At 45.7% G+C, this 20013-nt stretch overlaps 1 protein-coding gene across 9 annotated transcripts in view; it reads right to left on the bottom strand.

Annotated features, from left to right (window-relative positions):
* The window catches only part of NAV1 (neuron navigator 1), a 285492-nt gene that overhangs the window by 10447 nt on the left and 255032 nt on the right, over positions 1-20013 (bottom strand). Inside the window, exons 6-21 of one of the 9 annotated variants that reach the window (XM_044447469.1) lie at positions 17889-18027; positions 17012-17309; positions 15736-16429; positions 14675-15130; positions 14225-14266; positions 12499-12647; positions 11352-11576; positions 10490-10542; positions 10083-10106; positions 9888-9965; positions 8981-9064; positions 6673-6784; positions 5872-5993; positions 4933-4941; positions 975-1171; positions 83-245 (exon numbers count right to left, since the gene is read on the bottom strand). In XM_044447469.1, coding sequence (XP_044303404.1) covers positions 83-245; positions 975-1171; positions 4933-4941; positions 5872-5993; positions 6673-6784; positions 8981-9064; positions 9888-9965; positions 10083-10106; positions 10490-10542; positions 11352-11576; positions 12499-12647; positions 14225-14266; positions 14675-15130; positions 15736-16429; positions 17012-17309; positions 17889-18027 — 2845 coding nt within the window. The remainder of the gene's footprint in view (positions 1-82; positions 246-974; positions 1172-4932; positions 4942-5871; positions 5994-6672; positions 6785-8980; positions 9065-9887; positions 9966-10082; positions 10107-10489; positions 10543-11351; positions 11577-12498; positions 12648-14224; positions 14267-14674; positions 15131-15735; positions 16430-17011; positions 17310-17888; positions 18028-20013) is intronic. The other 8 variants (XM_044447475.1, XM_044447471.1, XM_044447474.1 and 5 more) reach the window with 8 other exon arrangements.

Below are 20013 nucleotides of genomic sequence, written 5' to 3'. Positions count from 1 at the left end.
ACAGGAACAGAAAGAAGCTCCTGTGCTGGCCAACATGCGGCAGCTTCAGCGGTGCTGCTAGCCATGAAGGGTCAGCACTCACCTGCATGTTGTGCATCGTTTCACGCAGCTGGTCCAGCTGGTGGGCTGAGTTTAGAGCTTCCAGACGAATGTCTGTCAGTTTCATTTCCTTTTCCCACAGCTCTGAGCGCAGCTCTGAGACCTCCTTTTTCTCGGGCTCCTCTTCTTCATTAGTCTGGAAAAGCCTGTGGGTGGATGAAAAGACAGTTAGATGCAATGAGAGCCAGTTGATGAATGCCAGCATGGACTTTAGTAGGTAAAGGCTAGGAAGGACTGTCAGCTCAGGATTGCTGCTTCGGGCTGAGGCTCCTTCAGCAGAGTGCAGTCTTCTCTTGCTTCTGTGTTCTCCCCTGCCAGTGCCTTCTTAGTGTCCACATGTCAACAGAAAGATGCTCCGCAAACTATTTGTCAGTGGCCTCTTTAGACTTTCATCCACACACCCAGCCTCTTAATAACCACGTCAGCCAAAAGTGTGTAACATTTAGCACAATGCTGAGCAAATGGACTGGGTCCACACATTTTAAAGAAGGGCATTACTGCATCCACAAAGGGCAGTGGAGTTCAAAGACAAAACACAATGAGCTGCATTCAGATTGGACTTTCTGTGAATGGAAGAGCTCCTCCCCTTCCCAATTTCCCCCTCCTGATGAGGATTCCAACCATGTTTATAAGGGGCACTGATGGCCATAGGTGGATCAGCAAAAATGGCTCACTTCACCATTACTAAATCTCTGTCAAGTGTAATTCTGGATCCAAGCCGATGGGACTAATGGAGAGAACCCTGCTGTTCCTCTTACAAATACAGAAGCCAAAGGCCCCAAATCCATCTATGTTTTCCATACCGGAACATTCTTCAAGCATCAGCCCAGCCACGGATGTATCCCCATACCTGAAGGAGTGAAGACTGCACTTACTCAGTGTTATCGATGCCCACAGAAGAGGAGTTGGAAGATTTGATGGAAGGTGAGGCTGTCTCTGTGGATCCATGCTGCAGCTTGGGGGATGATGGTGCGGAAGAGTCTGGGGTGGCAATTTCCTCTATGTCAGAATAGGAGGAAGCAGATTTGGGGCCCTTCTTGATGCTGAAAGCCTTGTTGAATGAGCTCCTCAACTGAAGGGGGAAATTGAGAGGCAGAGAAGGTTGGAATAGCCCCTCAAGACTCATCTTCTGGAAAGCAGGAGATGCTCCGCCATGGGGTGAACAGGTGACAGAGTCTGCTTGTGCCTTTGTCACTCTATTATTTCTTGCAGTTTGTACTTTTCAGGACACCCAGACTTCTGGACTCCCATTTGATTTGCTCTTCACCCAAGCTCAAAAACTAAACACAGTGCACAGTTCTTACATCTGCAGTCTCCCAACTTGGCCCCACCTCTAAAGAGTGTATACATGGGACCTTCACTGAGTTTTAATTAATTCTGGTTTCCATACTTGTACATTCTAAGGTCAATTAGAATCTCACCATTATGCATAAGCATGCACTGACAGGGTAAGAAAAATCCCACCATACTGGGCAGCCTCTAAAGCATGTCAAGCTGTTGTTAAGGGGGACCTAATTTGCATTAAACCCTTCTTAAACTATACTCCCCAGGCAACTAAGCAATATAGTGGAGAGTGCTCAGATGCAGAATGAGCAGCAATACTGCCTGTCTTTGGCATGCCACTGTCTTCAGCTTGGTTTGTATGATTTCAAAGAATAGGAGTAATTCTCATCTCTAGTGGAACATGAAATGTCTTAAGCCAAGTCAGCTAGCTACCAGCAAGGAAGCAGAACAGATTCCAAATGTTTATATTATTCCAATATAAAAAGAATTAGGAAGCTCTCAGGATTGGCAAACATAAACCTAGGCCCTAGGGGCAAGCAGAGCTTTGAAAACATGTGGAACTTCGAAACATCAGAGCCGGTCATGACCTGTAGTTCCTAAGATGCACACAAGTGCTCTGTTCCAGCTAGGGAAAGAATCAGATGTCAGGCAGATGGAAGCAAGGGCAGTTTTGTAGCCTGAAGGTTAGACTTGTCCAAAGTTGCAAGGATGTTGTTAGTCAGCAGTATCACACCACTAGCCAACTGAATCCATACATTTAAGTGCTGCTGCTGCCGCCGCCGTGCCATGTGTGAAAGATGCAAAATGGTATGATCTTTCTGGTTGGGTATTCTGTTCTTGCATCTTTCTTAAGAGAAAGGAGGGACAAAAGTGGCAGCTTTACCCACACATGCAAATAATCAATGGTATTGCATATTGCTGCATAAGGTGTGTACTATGGAGATTACCTGTGTGCAAAACACTTACACCTAACTATAATGTGCCACAACTACCTCTTCAAGTGAATCTGGATTTTGACAAATGTCCTATTATGGAAGCCTCCAGTTAGGTGCTATTTTCCCCAACACTGTAGCCCCGCCCAGGAAGAGCACTCATTAGAGCAATACCAATCCAGCTCAAGCCCATTTAGATATGCTTCACAGATTTTCTTTTCAAAGTGTCATTGCCTCACCTATGGGCAGTGGCAGTGGGAAGATAGAACACCCTCAAAATTTTTACCAGATGGCAGCCATCCTGCCAAAGTTAAATAGGGCTGGGCAGTGCCTGGGAATCCTTTCTGTACATAGAGTTCCATCATGTGATACAGCAGTGATAAATAAGGCTCTAGCCAGGAACCAAAGGGACAAGGAAAGCATATCTAGGCATCTGCTGTCATCAAGGTACATAAAAGTGGAGTTCTGCATTTACAGTTTGTATTCATTTCATCACAGATTTAGACATCTGCTAGTGTAACAAAGACTTATTGTTATGGTTGATGGAGTAACTTCAGATGCCACTAGGTAGTCGATCTGCTGTTATAGTATGGTGCCTCTGCATTCGCACATGCAGCTGATTTTCCAGTACAACTGAACATGTTGAAGCTAGCACATAGCATATGTAGAACAGAAAATAGGCAATGTTTGCTCTGCTGTTTGCCTGTGAAAAGACCCTCACAGTGTTCACAGGTTCACCCAGCTATGACCAGAGTCTTTGACTCAGTGAAGTTTGTATAACTAAAATCTGTGTGTGTCCAATCAGACTTGGTTATATCCAATGCACACATTAAGATATCTCATCTCTGTTGATTTCATCACTGCCAAATCTGGTACAGATTCAAGAAAGAATGATAAACTGTTCTGCCTCACAGAACACATGTCACTTTCCAGGATTTCATGGGAAAACACACATCGGTCTGTGAAGCTAAAACATGAGTTGGCTGTTTTGCAATCAATAGCTTCACTGCCAAGAGAAGGAGAAATAGCCTTCCCTCTCCTAAGAGGTAATGGTTTGATCAAGATTACAAAAAGGCTATATTTAAAAAGTCAAGTCCAACATGGCTGTGTGCTTTGCTCTTCAGAGGAATAGTTAATGTGCAATTCCATCCATGCTCAGGCGGAGCATGCAACATGCACGCGCACACAGAGACAAAAGAACAGGCATTGATTCACACACATATTGAGACAGTAGCAGGGAGAACAGCCACTGTAATGGGTGAAGGTGCTACTGGAATGGGCTTGGTGTTTGCTGTCTGCCCCCTCCCTGTCAAGCTAGTCTGGAACTCACAAGAAGCCAGGGGACTGGAGCTGTGGCAGTGCTGGAAATTCTCCTGCTCTCTCATCTGGCCTCAAATGGCATTTGCCAGGATCTGGACCATATACATTGCAAGGCACTTTCTGCTGCAAGCTGTGGCAGCATCGAACCCTTGGTGGAGACCTAGACCTAGAGCCAGGTGTAATTCACTGCAAAGTTACACGTGCCTCCAGAAAATTCAGGTTGCTTTATTTAAGTCTGGTCTGCCAGAAATAAGAGAACTCGACTTCACTGAATCTCATTATAAGAACCACTAAAAAGGCACTAATTCTAGGCAGACAAGGCACCCAAACAAAGCTTAGATTAGACTTGAAAGCCAGCAGAGGGCTGAAGATAGGTCCACTGATTGATCTACTGATCTGTCTGGATTTATTCCTTCTCTCTACTTGCAAGAGCTTCCCAAGGTGGCCTACACAAAAAACCATGCAAGGCCTACACTATGGCACAAGTGATCCCTTCAATGCAACAGTTGCAAAGTTTGCAAGTTTCCTTTTTCAGAGACAAAGAGAAACTGCCCGACTTGCAGAAAATACGTCTGAAAGCTCCCCAACATGGAGAAGGAAGATGTTGCTGTTGCTGCCATCAGATTGCCTCTGATTTATGGAGAATCTGCGAGTCAAAGTCCTCCAAAATATCTGTCCTTGACAGTCCTATTCAGCTCCTGTAAACTGTCAGCTGTGGCTTCCTTTACGTATCATTCCATTTCGTATTTGGCCTTCCTCTTCTGCCTTGACTCACAATATAGTCATAATATTCCCAAAATATAGTCTCTCTCTCTCTCCTCTCTCTCAATTTGGGGAGCAGGATATATATGTATAGTTTAGGGGAACATGATATTTTGTGACACACACCTCCTCCTTCAGTTCTGGAGCACAGCTCAGAAGGCCTCACCAGTTACTTGCAGCAGAAAGGGGATTAGTATGCCCTGTCACTAAGGTGTCTGCTAATGCATTCCCCTGAAAACCAATTCTTGGAGCCCCCTTTCCACCAGTGGCTCTCAACCTTGAGAAGACTGGTCAGGCTGGGTAGCATCGGGGTGGATTCAAAGCCACATCAGCAACAGGCATGAAACTTTGCCCCCAGCACCAGTGCAGTGGCCCCTTGCAGTGCAGCTTGGCAGCGCAGGCATAAGAGCAAATGGTTAGTTCCACAAGCGCTGTGCTGTCCCAACACAATGGAGTGATCAGTCGGGAGGAATACATAAGGAAAGGACCGGTGAAGGGGGTGGTAGGGCAGCGGGCAGGGAAATTCCAAACTTACCTCATATACCTGGAAAAAAAACATTGGGGTCAGCATTGAAGGAAGAAAGGGGGGAAAAAAGAACACAGCAAGACTTAATCATGCGTTCAGCTCAGGTCCCTGCCTGTAATCAGCTAAGATGCGCAGAGCAGCACACAAGAACCAGGGGAGTCTCCTACAACAGCTTTCTCAAAGGCATGACACACCTATGGGGTGGAGGGGTAGGTGTGAGTGAGCTCTCTTCCCATCTTGGGAACAATGAAAAAAACAGGGCTGCAAAGTACAAGAAACATACAAGTCACATCAGCAGCATAAGCAATAACTTGCCATGCAGAAACTGCTGTGATGCAACTGCTGCCTTCCATAATGATTTCACGGGCACTTAAAAATGTTCCTATTATGTTCCAAGTTAAATTACTCCTTTCTAAAGGGTGCCCTGCAAAACCAGGAAGTTTTTCTGGTCTCCTTTCTTGACCCAAGATGGACCACAAGATGGAGTGCAGGCAGGAAAGCATTCAGTGTTTGAAGTTACTGGGGAAGCAGCAACAGCCATTTAACCTGAATCATGCTAAGAACGTTATCAGTTTTTAAGTGCATATGAAATTATTTTAAGAGCCCCCTGAGCTTTTTAACAGTGACTACCTCCATACTAGGTTAGCATCCTTGTCTACTTGTTAGTACTTCATTATCAATACCATCTTAAAGGCTAGCCATCACTTGGTGGTGAATCTAGCTTGGAAACAAGAACAGATTCTCATTTGGTCTCAGGTGCAAAATAAATGGAAACTCATCTCTCGGCTGAAAAATTTGCTCTAAGCAGTCACTAGTACTTTCTGCATGTCAATAGCCCTGAGAAAAGGTTGTAAAGACAGCAGCAGCTGTGGCGACGCACACTGCAGGGCTTCATCCCCATTCAGAGCCCACATTTATTCAGCTGACTGTTCCTGCTCCTTGACCTACCCAGCTTTTCTTCTTCTTCTTCTTAGCATCTGCATCCTTGCCACTGCCAATGCTGGAATGACTGGTAATGCTGTTCAGGCTGGATATACTGTCAGAGGAGTTTTGCCTCTTGATCCGTAGCTCTGGAAGAGACACAAGGAAAAGAGAGCAGGTATGTACTTCGAAGCTACAGACAGACTAGGAAGCATCCAGGAGAGCAGCTACCAGTTCTGTTTTTCAGTCTCAACCTGAACTCAACGAGCAAAGAAAAAAATCATCTTCATCCTTATTTATTTAGTAGAAGCTTTTAGGAAAGCTAGAACTTTGTCTAGGAAAAGCCACAAAATCAGCTATGGCCTGAGGAAGCAAAGATAGAACAAAAGAGGGCAAATGGATGCCATAGAAGAGGAACAAGATCCAGAACCATAAGAAAAGATAGGAATGTTTTCAGAATCAGTGCTACCTTGGCCCCTTATCCTAGGGAAGTTTCACCTAGGAGCTTACTATGCTGGGGAGGCCTGACCAAACCAGTGGGTGAATATGTGGGCACACAGTAGACAGAGAGTATGCATGTGCGTGTACCACTGCTCTGCTGCTCTGAGACCACCATGACCCATTTCTCCACGCCTTTGATTCTATTCCCTGCAAGAAATGCCAGAATGCAGAGAGGGACCTATAACTGTTCCATCCCAGCACCATGCCTCATTACTCCTTTTCCTGTCCTTAAAAGAACCATTTATCAATGGATCCCATTCATTCCACTGTTCAGCAGGTACGAGCTAAAATATCCAGAAGACAGTGTGTATGGAAGGCTGTGCTCACCTTTGGGTGTAATGTCAGTTCCATTCAGGGCCCCTTGAATAACAGCTTGGGCTTCTGAGTTCTTTTTCTTCAAGAAATCAATGGTTTCCCGCAAGTCCACCAGCTCCGTATCCTAGAAGATGACAAAGAGTTGATGAATGCCTCGGATGCTGGTGGTTATTACTTTACTTGGGCATTTTACTGCAAAAATATGTTAGGGAAAGATGGCAGAAAGGAAATGAGATTGTGCAGCTCGGAGGCTGGAGGGGGCTCTGGGCCCTGCTTTCAACCCCCTCTGCTGGGCCAGCACTCCACACAGCATCAGGCAGCTGGCCACAGCCATCACTGTAATTAGTTGCATAGACTTGGCAGGGACACAACCTTGCAACCCTCTAAGGAATTGTGAAGAATGAAAAAGGTGGCTCAATCCAGCGGCCCAGGACTGCCTAAGAGCTCTGCCCTCACAGGCAGATATGCTTATCAAGGCCCCCTGACAGAAGATGGAACTACCAGAGGAAGCTCTTCTCAGTGCTCCAGACACCTGGATCTGTCCATCTGTGCCACTGCCGTCACAGAGAAAAGGCATTCTGGGCTCTCCATTACCAGACCTCATTGCAATCAGGTAGTGTCTAAAGAAGAAAGCTATGAAGCCTTCTCTCTTCAAATATGTCACTCCAAAATTATGCCAATTCTTGTGGAGAAATGTATTTACTCCTGTTTGCTTACGTATGGTAATACTTGAATATTTTGAACTATAAAGGGCAGAATGCATCAGGGCACTTATGCCTTCACCGATTCATTTCTGCAAGTGGTGGGTCCTACTGCTTCATTTGCACAATTGGGAGCCGCAACTTACACAAAGGAGATTTAGTGTTTTCCATCAGAAGCCTCAAAATAAGCTCAAAACTTAACTGATGGAAGAAGGCAAAATTCCTTTATGCAAGCTTCACCAAACTGCCTCCTCACAGAAATGAGTCTTTGCACTGATTTTGGGTTGCCCCAAAAGTGCTAAATCACTGTTGCACAAGTGATGGGGATGCTAGCACAATGGACCGGTGGGAGACGAGAACTGGTGGAAGTATAAGTGCCCTGTTGGATTCTTCCCAATGCATCTGAGTAGGCTAGAAGCCTTGCTTTGTCACTGTGTATTATGAAAGGAGGCATCTGGCAGTTTAAAAGCTATCTTTGTTTTGAGTCAACCAAGATGCTTGCCAGTTAGAAGTCCCATAAAGAGGCAGAAACTTGGGGAGTAGTCTGTTACAGACAGCTAGAAAAGAAAACAAGGAGTTGGGGTTACTGGTACGTGGCTGGGGAGAAGTGCTCAGAGCTAGGAAAAGAGTAAGCTGGCCTGCGAGGACTCTCTCCGAAGAAGAACTGGAATCCAGAGCTGTTGGATGTAGAGAGGAGGAGGCTGGGCTATGTGACATGCCAGGTGGCCAGCAGAGCCCTGAACCAGCGGGATTCAGTCAGAGGTCTGACCAGAAGGAGCTTTTGGGAAGTAATTTCTGCATGGTATCACAAAAGCCAGAGGCCACAGGAGGGGCTGAAGGCAGAGGAAGTTTTCTGTACAGCATCTATTTGGGATTGTGAGGGATGGGATGGGACAGGGATTGGGGGGGGGGTGTTACTGCGAGTTTAGTCAACAGGGAAGTCTCCCTGGGTAGGTACAATAACCAAGAATATTTAATTTGTGTTTATAATTCAAGAAACAGTATTATCTAATGTAGAAAATAATCTTGCAATAAACAACCTATTTAATAGTTCATACTGTTTCTTGTGTTAGTGCTCACCTCACATTTGCACCTCTTTTACCAAGCTACTAGGACCTTTAAAGTATTCCAAGAGAACTGGTGGCAGTGGGAAAGGGGTTAATTTGTGGAAGTCTGAGTTATAGTGGCAGGGAATTCCTAATGATCTGAAATATAAATTTTCCTACAAATAAAAAACCTCATGCTTTAAAGTGGGATAAGGAAGTATATTTCACTGTTTATCAGACAACTGTTGTTCAATCCAATTGTTATGTGTAGGAAAAATGCAGTGGGTCCAGGTTCTGTGATTAGGGTCCTCAAACTAAAAAGAAGAGGATTTCTTTCCCAAGCTGGAAGCTTCAGCTTGGAATCTGGATGTCACTCAACAACATACAACATGATAAATAATCATTATAATTCTACTGTTGTTTTCCCCTCAGTCCCTGGAGCTACAGGAGGCAGGGTCATTCACTCTGCTATTAAATGAGAGTGCTTGACTCTGTGCAGTTCAATGCTGAAAATGAAGGCTGATCCCTGCAAGTGGGGGTGTCCTATTGCCGTTTCCCTCTCATAGGCCTCACCTTCTCTTCTGCAGTCTCTGCAAGCTGTCGGAGACGGGATGTCATGTTCACCAGACTCTGTTCAAAAGCTGCTACTAAGTTAGCCTGAAGAGAAAAAGAAGAGGGTGCTATATTCTCAGCAAAAAAGAGAGAATTTGAACAAAGAAAGGAACTGAAGCTTAGTGAGAAGATAGGGTTTGATCATCGTGTTTGTCATCCTTGCCATGGCCAAAGGGAAGCTAGATGAGTCCTAGGTTTTGTCCAAATCCAGAACTAACAGGGAGAGGGAATTAATTCTACTGCAGCAAAGCCCCCAAGCTCTGTTGCAGCCTCAGCACTCATAAAACACTAGGTTCCCACTAGAGGGTGCTGCTGTTCCACGTGAAAAGCCAACCCACTTCCCCTCAACTTCCTCGGATTTTGCTGCCTGACAATCAAGGACAGATTAGCGTTCTGGACTGCATGGCTACCCTGGATGTCCAGAACTGCACAGACTCTGCCTAAGTTGAGTGGCTCTGTCAGAATCTGAGCATCCAGCTGGAATACATTTCTAGGGATCACTGTTGGCAATGCAAACTAGTAAACATGAGGGAAACATCTGACAGTACTCTGAGCCAGAAGCTTCAAGACAGAAGCGAGTTTACGCCCAGCAAACCGTATTTCCTCATGTATTGCACTTTCAGCTCTCATCTTAGTTTTCCCCTAGTCTTCCCCCAGTTCTTGGCCTTCACCTCTACAATATTTATTTCCTTTCTCCAGAACTGCCTAAATGACTTTTTACATACATATGTATGAGCATAGAAAGGACTAAATAGATACATACAATGCATGCATACAAATGCTTGGCAAGAACATCGAAACAATATTGGAACTTTGGCAGAGCCGGGAGGCATTTATGGCAGCAGTGATTTCAAAACGGGCAACTCACGTTGGCTGACAGCTGGGAGGTTAAGGTTGCCACCTTCTCTTGGGATGACTCCAGCTCACGGCGCAGTTTGCGGATTTGCTACAGGAGAGACAGAGAGGCAGAAGGGTCAATGAGCAGGAAGGCCCTTTGCTCTCCACCAGTGGTCAAGAGCAGCCCAGCACTGGGAAGGAAAGAGAGGAGCTTACTGTACTGTACCTCAGACTGCATCCTCTCCTCCGCCTGGCGGCACGTGATGGGGCAGAGGAGAGACAGAGAGGCAGGTGGTTAGGGTGGAAGTAGCAGGGGTCTTCACAAGCACAGCCCGTGGCACAGGTGAGTGGCCATGCTCAGGTCACGTGGCCTGCACGGCAATCTTTCCTCCACCACCACCACCACCCTATTGCACCCTCCTTGCAGCCAGCAGCTCTATGCAACTAATTCTACTGCACCCCATGCTTATGGCATGCCAAGCCCTGAACTCTCTGCCCCCCACCCTACTTGGAAGGACTGTGGCAGGAGGTCACCCCAGGGTGGAGTTGGGGAGGAGAAAGGAGCCTGCTGGAATGCAGCACAGAGAAAGCAAAGGATGGGACAGGCTAGCTGATGAAGGGAACACAGCTTACGGAAGAGTAAGTGGAGGAAGCACTGGATGCCAGGGACAGCACGGATCCATGAACTGCAATAGACAGAGAGAAACACGTGTCATGGAACATCACCTGGACATGGTAGGAAGAGCTACTGGCCACAAAGAGGCCTAGGGAACATCAGCACACATGGAAGGTGGGGCAGTGGGAAACCAAGAGGGCAGGTGTGAGCAAAGGTTTAGGACCACAACATCAAGAGCAGCCTGAGTTAATAGAAGGGGCTTCCTGGGGGCTAAAGCAGAAAATTGGATCAGAACAGCATTTAAAAACTAATGTGTTTCTGGGTCCACAAAGGCTTATGACCCTTTAAGAGGGCATACTTGCAGAGAAAGGGACCTCCTTGGCAAAGGGAAAAATGCTCTGTGAGTTCAACCGCAAGAGGTGATTTTCTGTTACTGGTTTTGAATTTGATGCATGTACATCAGTTTAATGCAAGTGTGAATGGTCTGCAAATACCAAACAAGAAGTAATACCATACATGCCATACATGCAAACGAAACACAAGAGCGTTACAGTCCCAGTGTGATCACACACCCCAAAAGGGAGAATAGGAGAGCCAACAGTACAACTAGGAGCTACTCTGCCTTGTAGAAGGCAAACATTTGAGCCCAATAGAGTGCCTGCCTCCTAGTTGCAATGGTGCTGGATGTATAGGAGGAAGGTCTGGATGGCTTTCGTTGCACTCATCCATCCAGACCTTCCATCCCTAACTCTCCATGCCATCTTCCTGCCCAAAAGCCAGAAGCTCTTCCCACAGCTGCACTGGCCACCTTCCAAGACATCCTGTGCTCTTGGAGAAGATCTGATGGGACAGAGTTTGTTGTGACTGTATCCCTCTCACCATTATTACTGAGGAGGAGACTCTTGTCCTCCTGGCTGGGTGCAGGACTCTCACCATCATCCACAGGGTCACGGAAGGAACCCGAGCGGATCATGCCCTTGGGCCGGTCTGCCAGGGAGAGGGTGCTGCCCATTGGGGAGGCGTTGTACAGCTCGAAGGTGGAGTCATGTGTGGGGATGCTGTTAGAGCGAGTGATCCTCGGGGTGTTGGCTGCCGTGGGACTCACTGCAGGAAAAGGGGGCAGGAGAGGAGAGGCTAGTCAGAGCAGCTCAAAGCCAGGGACTGGGGTCTAGGAAACAGGTGGGCTACTCATGGGTATTGCAGCCAGGATGGAAATAGGGAGGGATAGGACCAGTAAATACACATCACATCTGTATAACTGTATCACATACACCGATTTGTTGACTGATGTTGTTACGAGCACATGGGGAGCAACACACAGCTCATGCCTCTCTCACATCAAGGAATATGATATTCCCAACAACAATATCATCATCATAGTGGCCTGGTCTCTCTCTCTCATACTGTACTGAGAGAGCTTGGTATAATTTCCCCTTCCCTTATAAAGGATAGTTGGAATCAGAAGTAGATTTACTATATCAAACTGAAAGACACAAATGGATAAAACAATAATATGTAGGACAAAAACTAGTATGTGTACAGAAAAACCCCAGGCTGTTAATTTAAATGTGTGCTTTATCATTCATTATAAGTTTATTTAATTTCTCCCTTAGCGGAGAGTGGGTTTTGCTAAAAGGAACTGTATAACTTTGATTCATCCTGCATTTGTGTTGGCTTTAAAGTAGAATTATGTTAAACAGCCTTATTAGTTTCATTTTCACTTTTGCTAACCCCTCCACACCCTCAAATACCTACATTTTTGTGTGTATCCCTTTACAGTTTATATTCACTTTGAGTTCTACCCCCTCATACCTGCAGGTGACACAAAGCATGTCCAGACTCCTCCTTTGCAGGACCCCATCCTTGGTCTCTGGGTGAACTCCCAATGCTAACTTAAAAGGAGGAAACTCAAGGGACAGGCTCTCGGAAAGCATAAACATGCAGTAGCCTCACTGGGACAGGACCCATCTATAGCAGTGGCCTCCAGAGCTTCCTTTTGTAGAAAGCAGAAGGAAAGGAAACCAACCAATATTAGTGAGCGGCGCCTTTCCAACCAACGGCATAGAGACAGCAGGCGGGGAGGGCAGCTCGGACTGATCGTCTGATTCCTGCAACCCTCCAATTGTGTGTGAGTGCCGCCTCTCCTTGGCCTCTTCCTGGGACTGGAGTTGATACCTGCCAAAAGCAATGGAAAGAGAAGTAGGCAAAGACAGACAGGTAGCATTTTGAAAGGAGGGACCCATAAAAGAGCATGGTGGAATGCAGGTCATCCAGACAGTTCCAGGTGCCCCAGTTAGGGAGATCCTAACTGTGGGGCAGATCTTCTTAAAAGCAGAGAACCAAGCCCCAATTTTGCAACCAGGATTTCATAGGCCGTGTCCAATGTTCATCTACCTTAAGCCCCATCCACTTCAATGGGCCCCATCTACAACTGGTTACAACCATAGTCACCTCTTTATTTTCGCAGAAGTTTACTAAAACCTGACCCTGGGCTGAAAAAGAGAGTAAACAAGGAGGATCAACTGTTTATTCTTGAATTAACCTGATTTTCTCTTTCCCAAGGTTTCCTGATCTTTCATAAGAAAGGGCTCAAAATTCAGAGGTGCAACTGCTTGATTCAAAATGGGAAGTTTAAGCCTATCAGCTGTAACTCTCAAGAATCTGGAAATTTTGAAGTCACAGTTGGTCTGAAAGCATCTATTTCTATAGTAACCTTCACCAACTTAATATCTATCAATTAGACATGCCATGCTGGCTGAGAATGATGGGACTTCTAGTCCCACACAGCTGGAAGGCGCTGTATAGAGGTGGATCTTTTTTAAGAAGGGTAATGCTAAGCAAATGTGAATGAACTGTTTGCAACATTTTAAGGGAAGAACAGGTTATTACCAATATCATTCAAGGCACTGTTTCCAAGGAAATTCATGGAAATAGATAAACAGAGTTCTATCACTTACCTGCAAATAAATTCCATGGAAATCTATGGAACCAACTTCAGATTTAATCTGAACAGATTGGAATGCGGGCCATGCACAGGCCCAATAAATATTTTAACTGCTACAAAAATTAATAGAGGCCATTTATTCTCTTTTAATTAATAAGAGAAGTAAAAGTTAGTATCAAGGTCTATTTAGTGAAATTTTAGTGCATTAATAGTAAAAAAAAACCTTGCAGCTCTTGAAGGTTTGCACTATAAATCCTGGTGCATATTAACAGTTATTATTTGTTAACTGTGGACTTTACTTTTAAAAAAGCTACTGCAGTTTGTAGAAAACAAAAGAATAAAGAAACCTAAAAACAATTTAAGTCTTATGAATGGTTCTTGCAAGGGTTTGTGCTCAAATAGGTGGGAAAGCTGTGCCTGGCCCTTGTAGGATAAGATGAAGAAATACAAATTTGAGGATGTAACTTGACCCCTAGTCTATTTGGTTTTAATAGAAACAGGGTGGGCCACTGTTATAAACGACCATGGTGAATCAATTTTCTATGGGATCCTGCCTCTGTGGTGCTACAGAATCTCAGGTTCCCTGCTTAAGCAAATGATAAACAGCAGGCGCAGAATTAAACACAGTGCTGGTTTGTGAAAAATACTTAAGAGTTCTTTGGCTGGTCATGGCACGACTAACGCAAAAAGCTGGAGGACATTCCCACCTGGCTTTAAAATAAGTGATGTATTTGACTACCAGTTAGCATCTACCAAAAAACAAAAGCAAAAAAATCCAGGGGGTGGGGATAGGGGTACAGAGGATTACCTTAGTCCCTTCTTGGGCAATGTATTCCGATCACGGTTAGAGCTGCAGGAATGGAAATGAACAGTAGCACTCATTAATGACTTGCTTGAGCCCAGCTGTGCTTCCTTATGGGAGATAAACTGGCTGGAAAAGTTTGGGAATGCAAAGCATACCAGGCTTATGGCAGAAACCTATCTGCACCACTGGTGCCACTAGAACTTTGCCACAAGCACAGGTACAAGAAGAATGAACTGGAAGGTACCACTGGAGTTTGTGTACCCTTTCCCCAAGACTCTACCACCTCCCTGCTTCCATCTCTGAAACGAAATTAAGTTCTTGATTACATTGTGAGAATGTATTTTCAGAACCAGGTATTGCTTTATGAAGAGTCCCCTTTCAAAAAGCATTCCAGCCTTTGCATAGTGGGCAGCATCCCACCATATACAAGCAACCCCATTCCCCTTCCCGTACCTCTCCAGATGTGTGATTCTGGGGCTCCCTGTCCAGGCCATTTCACTGGGCTCCTCTTCAGCAGCAACAGGAGGGGTCGGAGTTGTGGTGGGAGCAGCTGTACTGCCTGCAGAGAAGGCACTGTGCAGGCTCATTGGCATCTGTAAGGATTCCATGCTCCTGTGCAACCCTGAAAGTTTGGGGTACATGCGGGTTTCCTTGGAGAGACTGAAACCACCCATGAGCTCTAGGCCCTGGGAGAAGCTAGCAGAGTTAATGTTAAGGACTGGAGCAGGGCTTGGTGTGAAGCATGACGTGAGGTGTGTGCCCACATTCACTGTGGTTGCGTGGGGCTCTTGCAGTTTGCCAACATGCATCTGGTGGAGTTCATTTGAGGAAGGGAGGTCCAGACTGTTGGAGTTCACCTTGTCCAGGTTGGCCAAAGAAGGAGTTTTTACATAGCTTTTGGTAGCTGACCTGCAGGGAAGGATTAACATTGTGTTAGGACACAGGTTGGAGCAGGCACGCAGGATTTTGCACAGGTAGGATCACACCATACAGTTCCTAGCAATTTCGGTTACAGAACTATAGTCCCAATGTAATTTTGTCTCTGGATCCCTTTTCCATAACAGCAAAAATGATTCTGCCGCCTAGAGACCTCAACCCTTATTGCCTCCAAGTCTTCCCAGTCTGTCAGGATTCAAAGCCAGATATAAAAAGATATTAAGATGTTATTTCTTTCCTCATATTGAAGAGTGTGAACCATTAGGAATCTAAGTTTTAAGTAAAGTTTTCTTAGGACAATTCAATTCTTTGTCATGGCTAACGAAGCTTTGGGTTTCTCTATGTCATTTTCTTAAATCAAGCCGAAATTGTGACAGATTTCACAACATCAACATCCATTCCCTAAAAGAAAGCATACAACAAGAACTATACCCTTCCAGCAACCTGGTAAAAAGCAGCACCATCTCTTGTTCCTGGGTGAGGATAAGAAGAGATCTGGTGACTACAGGATCCCACAGTGAATCATCTGAAAGGCAATCCAGGCTACAGGCCAGCCTGGAAACACCAACAGTTCCTACCTGAGTGGTGTTGGTGGCAGCTCGGCCACTTTGGCAGGAGTCTGGTGGCCACCTTGAGCCTTTGGGGTGCTTTCAGGGGAGCCGATGCTCTTGAGCGAGACGCAGTCAGCATCCAGTGCCACAGCTTTGGCCTTAGCTTTCTCTTTCTCCCTGTCTGTCTGATTTACTGGCACTGGGGTGCTTCGACCAGTGCCAATTTTAGAGGGTTCCTTGAGGCGCGAGACTGAGATGCCACCCTTTGTGCTGAGGAGGCTCGGGTCAATGCTGCTGCTAACAGGACGTGGCCCACTGCGCCCACCAGTCACACTCATGGAGCTAGATTTGGCTGGGCGTGGCAGGCTTCGGTACTGGATGTTGGTGCGCGCCCCTGGGGCCATGAAGCCAGGCTCTGCTGCATTAGAGACGTCCAGGCTGGTTTTCCTGCCATTGACCGGCTTGACTGGGATGCTAGAATTCTTCTGGATCTTGCCAAGTGTAGCTGACCCACCAGCTTGCATCACTGTGGCTGTGCCAGTTGCAGGAGGTGGCTTCTTGTTGTAGCCAAAGGACCCAGAGGTGGTGGTCCGGGTGAGCCCAGAAGGAGGTTTCTTGGCATCAGAAACCCGATCTCGGCCAGCATCCGAAGATGAACGCTGCAGGCCAGCATTCTTCACAGAGAGCTTGTTCTTGTCTGTTGCTTTTGCTTCAGGTTTACCTAAGAAAGAATGTTCGGACCCAATCAACAAGCAGCAAAGTTTGACACAGCTACAAGGGCAGGGCACTTCTGCACACAGATTTTTACATGTTCCAAGGCTATTTTTTCACAATGGGGCCCATTGTGATACAAAGGGGAAGTGTCAGGACAAGGACTTCCCATGCTATGTTGAACTTCTCTATTCTTGAAGCAAATTTATCCCCAAATATCTGATTTAACAGCAGTATACAAACGGGAAGTGAGAGAACTTCTCAGCAAAAAGGTACTTAAATTCTACTAGGCAAGATAGAACTGTGTGTTTTTTCCCTGAAGACAAAGAGAGAACCTTTGATAATTCCTTACTGTTAACTATCCTGAGGAGGGCTGATGGGAATCCAACAACATCCAGAAAGTCAGGTTCCAGCCCTGGTCCAACCCTAGCCCACTGCTAGGAAATCAAGGGAGCCAGGAGTGTGTTAACTGCATCCTAAGACTACATCTCAGTGAAATATTTGGATATGTTCCCCACTCTGTCATGCACCCTTAGTTAGGCTCCTCCAGAAGTTAACAGACATTAGACTCCCCTCTCTCTTCCAGCCTCACCTGCCACTTTGAGAGTCTGGGCTGTGTGAGTAATGGGGGAAGTCACTGCTACAGGGGGTGTCTTGCCCTTTTTCAGGGAGCCTGGGGGTCCCAAGCTGACTGGCTTCTTCAGCTCGCCACCTTTGGCAGGAGCCTCATCGCAGCTTTCAGAGCGCTCCCGTCGCCATTTGGTAGAACTGTGTTCCATTTTCAGACTCCCGCTGTCATAGTCCATTTTCTTCTGAGCTTTCTCCTCTGGCTCACCGTACCAGTTCAGCCCACTCTCTGCCAGCGAGCGCTTTTCAGAGTCTGTGCGCAGCTGCAGGAGAGATACCAGAGGGACACCGTCAGCTTGAGATCTCAACCCATAAGAGTTCTCAAGTCATTGGTATAATGGAGGCTACCTTACTCCAGGTGAACTTCTAGCCCAGCTGCTACATGTCCCTTCTTTAACTTAAAATAACCAGGGACTCAACCTGGGACCTCCCCACAGGCAAAACATGGGTTCTACCACAGATTTGCAGCCCTTCTTTCATCAAAGCCTCCAAAGTGCTGCTGTACAGACTAATTTTGCAAGTGAAAGAAACCTAGTCCTTCAGTCCCAAGGGCACAACCAAGGCCAGGACACAGGGCAAACTATATATATCCTTCTGCTGAGTTTGTTAGAGATGCTTTAGCGTGGATTCCTACACTATCCAGCAATATGGAACTGATGGCTTAAATGGCCCCTTTCAACTCTATAATTCCATGACACTCCTCAAATCCCCTACTTCACATATAACTAGCTTGCATTGTGGGGAGAAAGGATTAGATTTCACGCATTTTTATCCAAATCTGCCTGCACAGCATAAAAAAAGAGAGCAGCTGCTCTGGACACCTAGGCATTTGGCCTACCTACCGCTATGGCAGAGTTCCTACGGGAAGCCGTGGGGGTGGAAGGCAGGGAATTGAGTGAAGAGCTGGCATTGAATTCTTCTGAGCTGAGATTGTCCGAGGCATCACTGAGGCCGCTACTGATAGAACTGCTCTCATCCCAGCTGAAACACATGGGAAACACACGGTTAACAGCTAGCCTGGAGATACCACTAAGCAAATGAATCAAGGATCGGCACCCACAACAATCCATGGAGGAAAAACAAGTGTCAGCAGCTGAAAAAAAGTATTTAATTGATGAAGAAGAGATGAGTACAAAATCCACTCTTTCCCCAGTATATATCAGCAGGGGGAGAGGGGAATAAGCAGTAGAATAAAATCATAGCAAGACAAGAACTTGAGTAATAGTACTAGCCAAAGTTCAGACATCTGCAAGACACAGCAAGCTGGGCACACATACGTGCCATGCAAAAATGGCATCCACAAGCATGATGCAACAGCCCCCAAAGATAAATTAAGCTATGACGGCCTGTTGTGTCACGCAAACCAGGTCAGGAAGTCAGTCCAAAGATGATCCTTATGATTTTGATGACTGTCTAACATTGCATGCTCCAGAATATTTTAACACGAATTCATTGCTCCTTAGGCACTCTTTTATTGTCTTACACAGCAAGTTGGCTGAAGAGTGGTAAAAGGGCAGATACAAAGCACTACTTCCCATGCACATTTGTATGTAGTGGAGATGTTTTAATTTTCCCTGCTTCATACAAAATACAAATTCAATTGATAGGCTAACTCAGAATTTAAGCAAAAGATCAGGCTGCTTTACCCTGGTCAACTGAACCAAAGTAACAACCACTTCTTGGTGCTACATTTGAAGACACTAACATGGGAAGAAAACGAGGGGGGAATCCCATCCCTGAACCATCCAGTACACTCTACAAAATGCACAGACACACAGAAACAAGGTTTATCAAATTTCTCAGCCTTATCTCTGCAAACACAGAGGTAGAAATAGAAAAGACAGACAGAGCACTAGTTGCAAATGGCCTGATTCCGCAACATCCCAGAAAGGACATCAGGGACATAGTAGGAACTGCTACCAAATATCCATGCAGGATAGGGGTTCAGGCACACCATGAGCAGGAAGAAACTTCTTTCTTATGTAGAAGAGCTAGGAAGAGCAGGTGCTTTGAGAAAGAAGAGTAATCGTGTCTTTTTTCCCCAAATACTTAATTCATCTCTACTGGCGCACTGCAGATGAAAGACCAAGAAGACTTGACTCAAATAATGACAGATCCATGTCTAATAAAGCTACTTTTTAAAAAGCCAAGTTGTCTAAACAATTCCTTGGGAATACTCTATAAAAAGATTGTATGCAACAATGCCAATCAAGGGGTCATATTTAGCATTGCAGTGGAGAAGAAATCTGGATGACTGAATTAGGGTCTATTAATGGCCAAGGAAGGCTTTGCAGTACTACACTGCACCCCCTCCATTCAAGTGGACATTCATGCTCCATACTATTTATGTTTCGATTTATATCCTGCCTTTTTCCTCCCAAAATGCATACCAAGAAAACAGAAATTCTGGGTTTATATCAATTTGTCCATGTTCTTGTCCAGTTTGCCCAAAATATTCCACCTGACCCCAAGAACTACATTCTGTGTGACAAATCAGAGACTATAAATAGCCCTGTTTATCTGTTTGGTAGTCCTGAGCCCGCTGTCAATTCCTCTATGAGCACCCCGCTGAGTTCTTGTTAATACATGATCTGTCTTCATCTCAGGCAATCACTATAGCTAATTCCTTAGCCCCCAAATATTACAATGAACATGGTTCCTGCTTTTGTACCATAAAGTGTGCTATTGCAAGTGAAATAACATCCTAGAACAAGTTAGCAGTCCTGTGTAGATTGCACCTGATTGTTTTATACTCCTAGCTTCAGCTGGGGGGGGGGGCGAGAGGGGGGAGAAAGTGGGGGAGCGATTTTCCCCAGGAGAGGTGCCGCAGCAGGAAACTGACAGATGGGAACAATGCAATAAATGTCTCCAATATGACTTTTATTGTGTGCTGCTGCCAGCGTTAGCCCACAGCCTGGCTGTGAAGCACAGCACGAAGATTATAGAAAGCAGAAAGGATTGGTTTGA

Source organism: Varanus komodoensis, unplaced genomic scaffold (assembly GCF_004798865.1).
Source record: "Varanus komodoensis strain SLA01 unplaced genomic scaffold, ASM479886v1 scaffold52, whole genome shotgun sequence".
Classification (NCBI taxonomy): domain Eukaryota; kingdom Metazoa; phylum Chordata; class Lepidosauria; order Squamata; family Varanidae; genus Varanus; species Varanus komodoensis.
The sequence above is the reverse complement of the archived record's forward strand: the minus strand, read 5'-3'. Positions and strand labels throughout refer to the sequence as shown.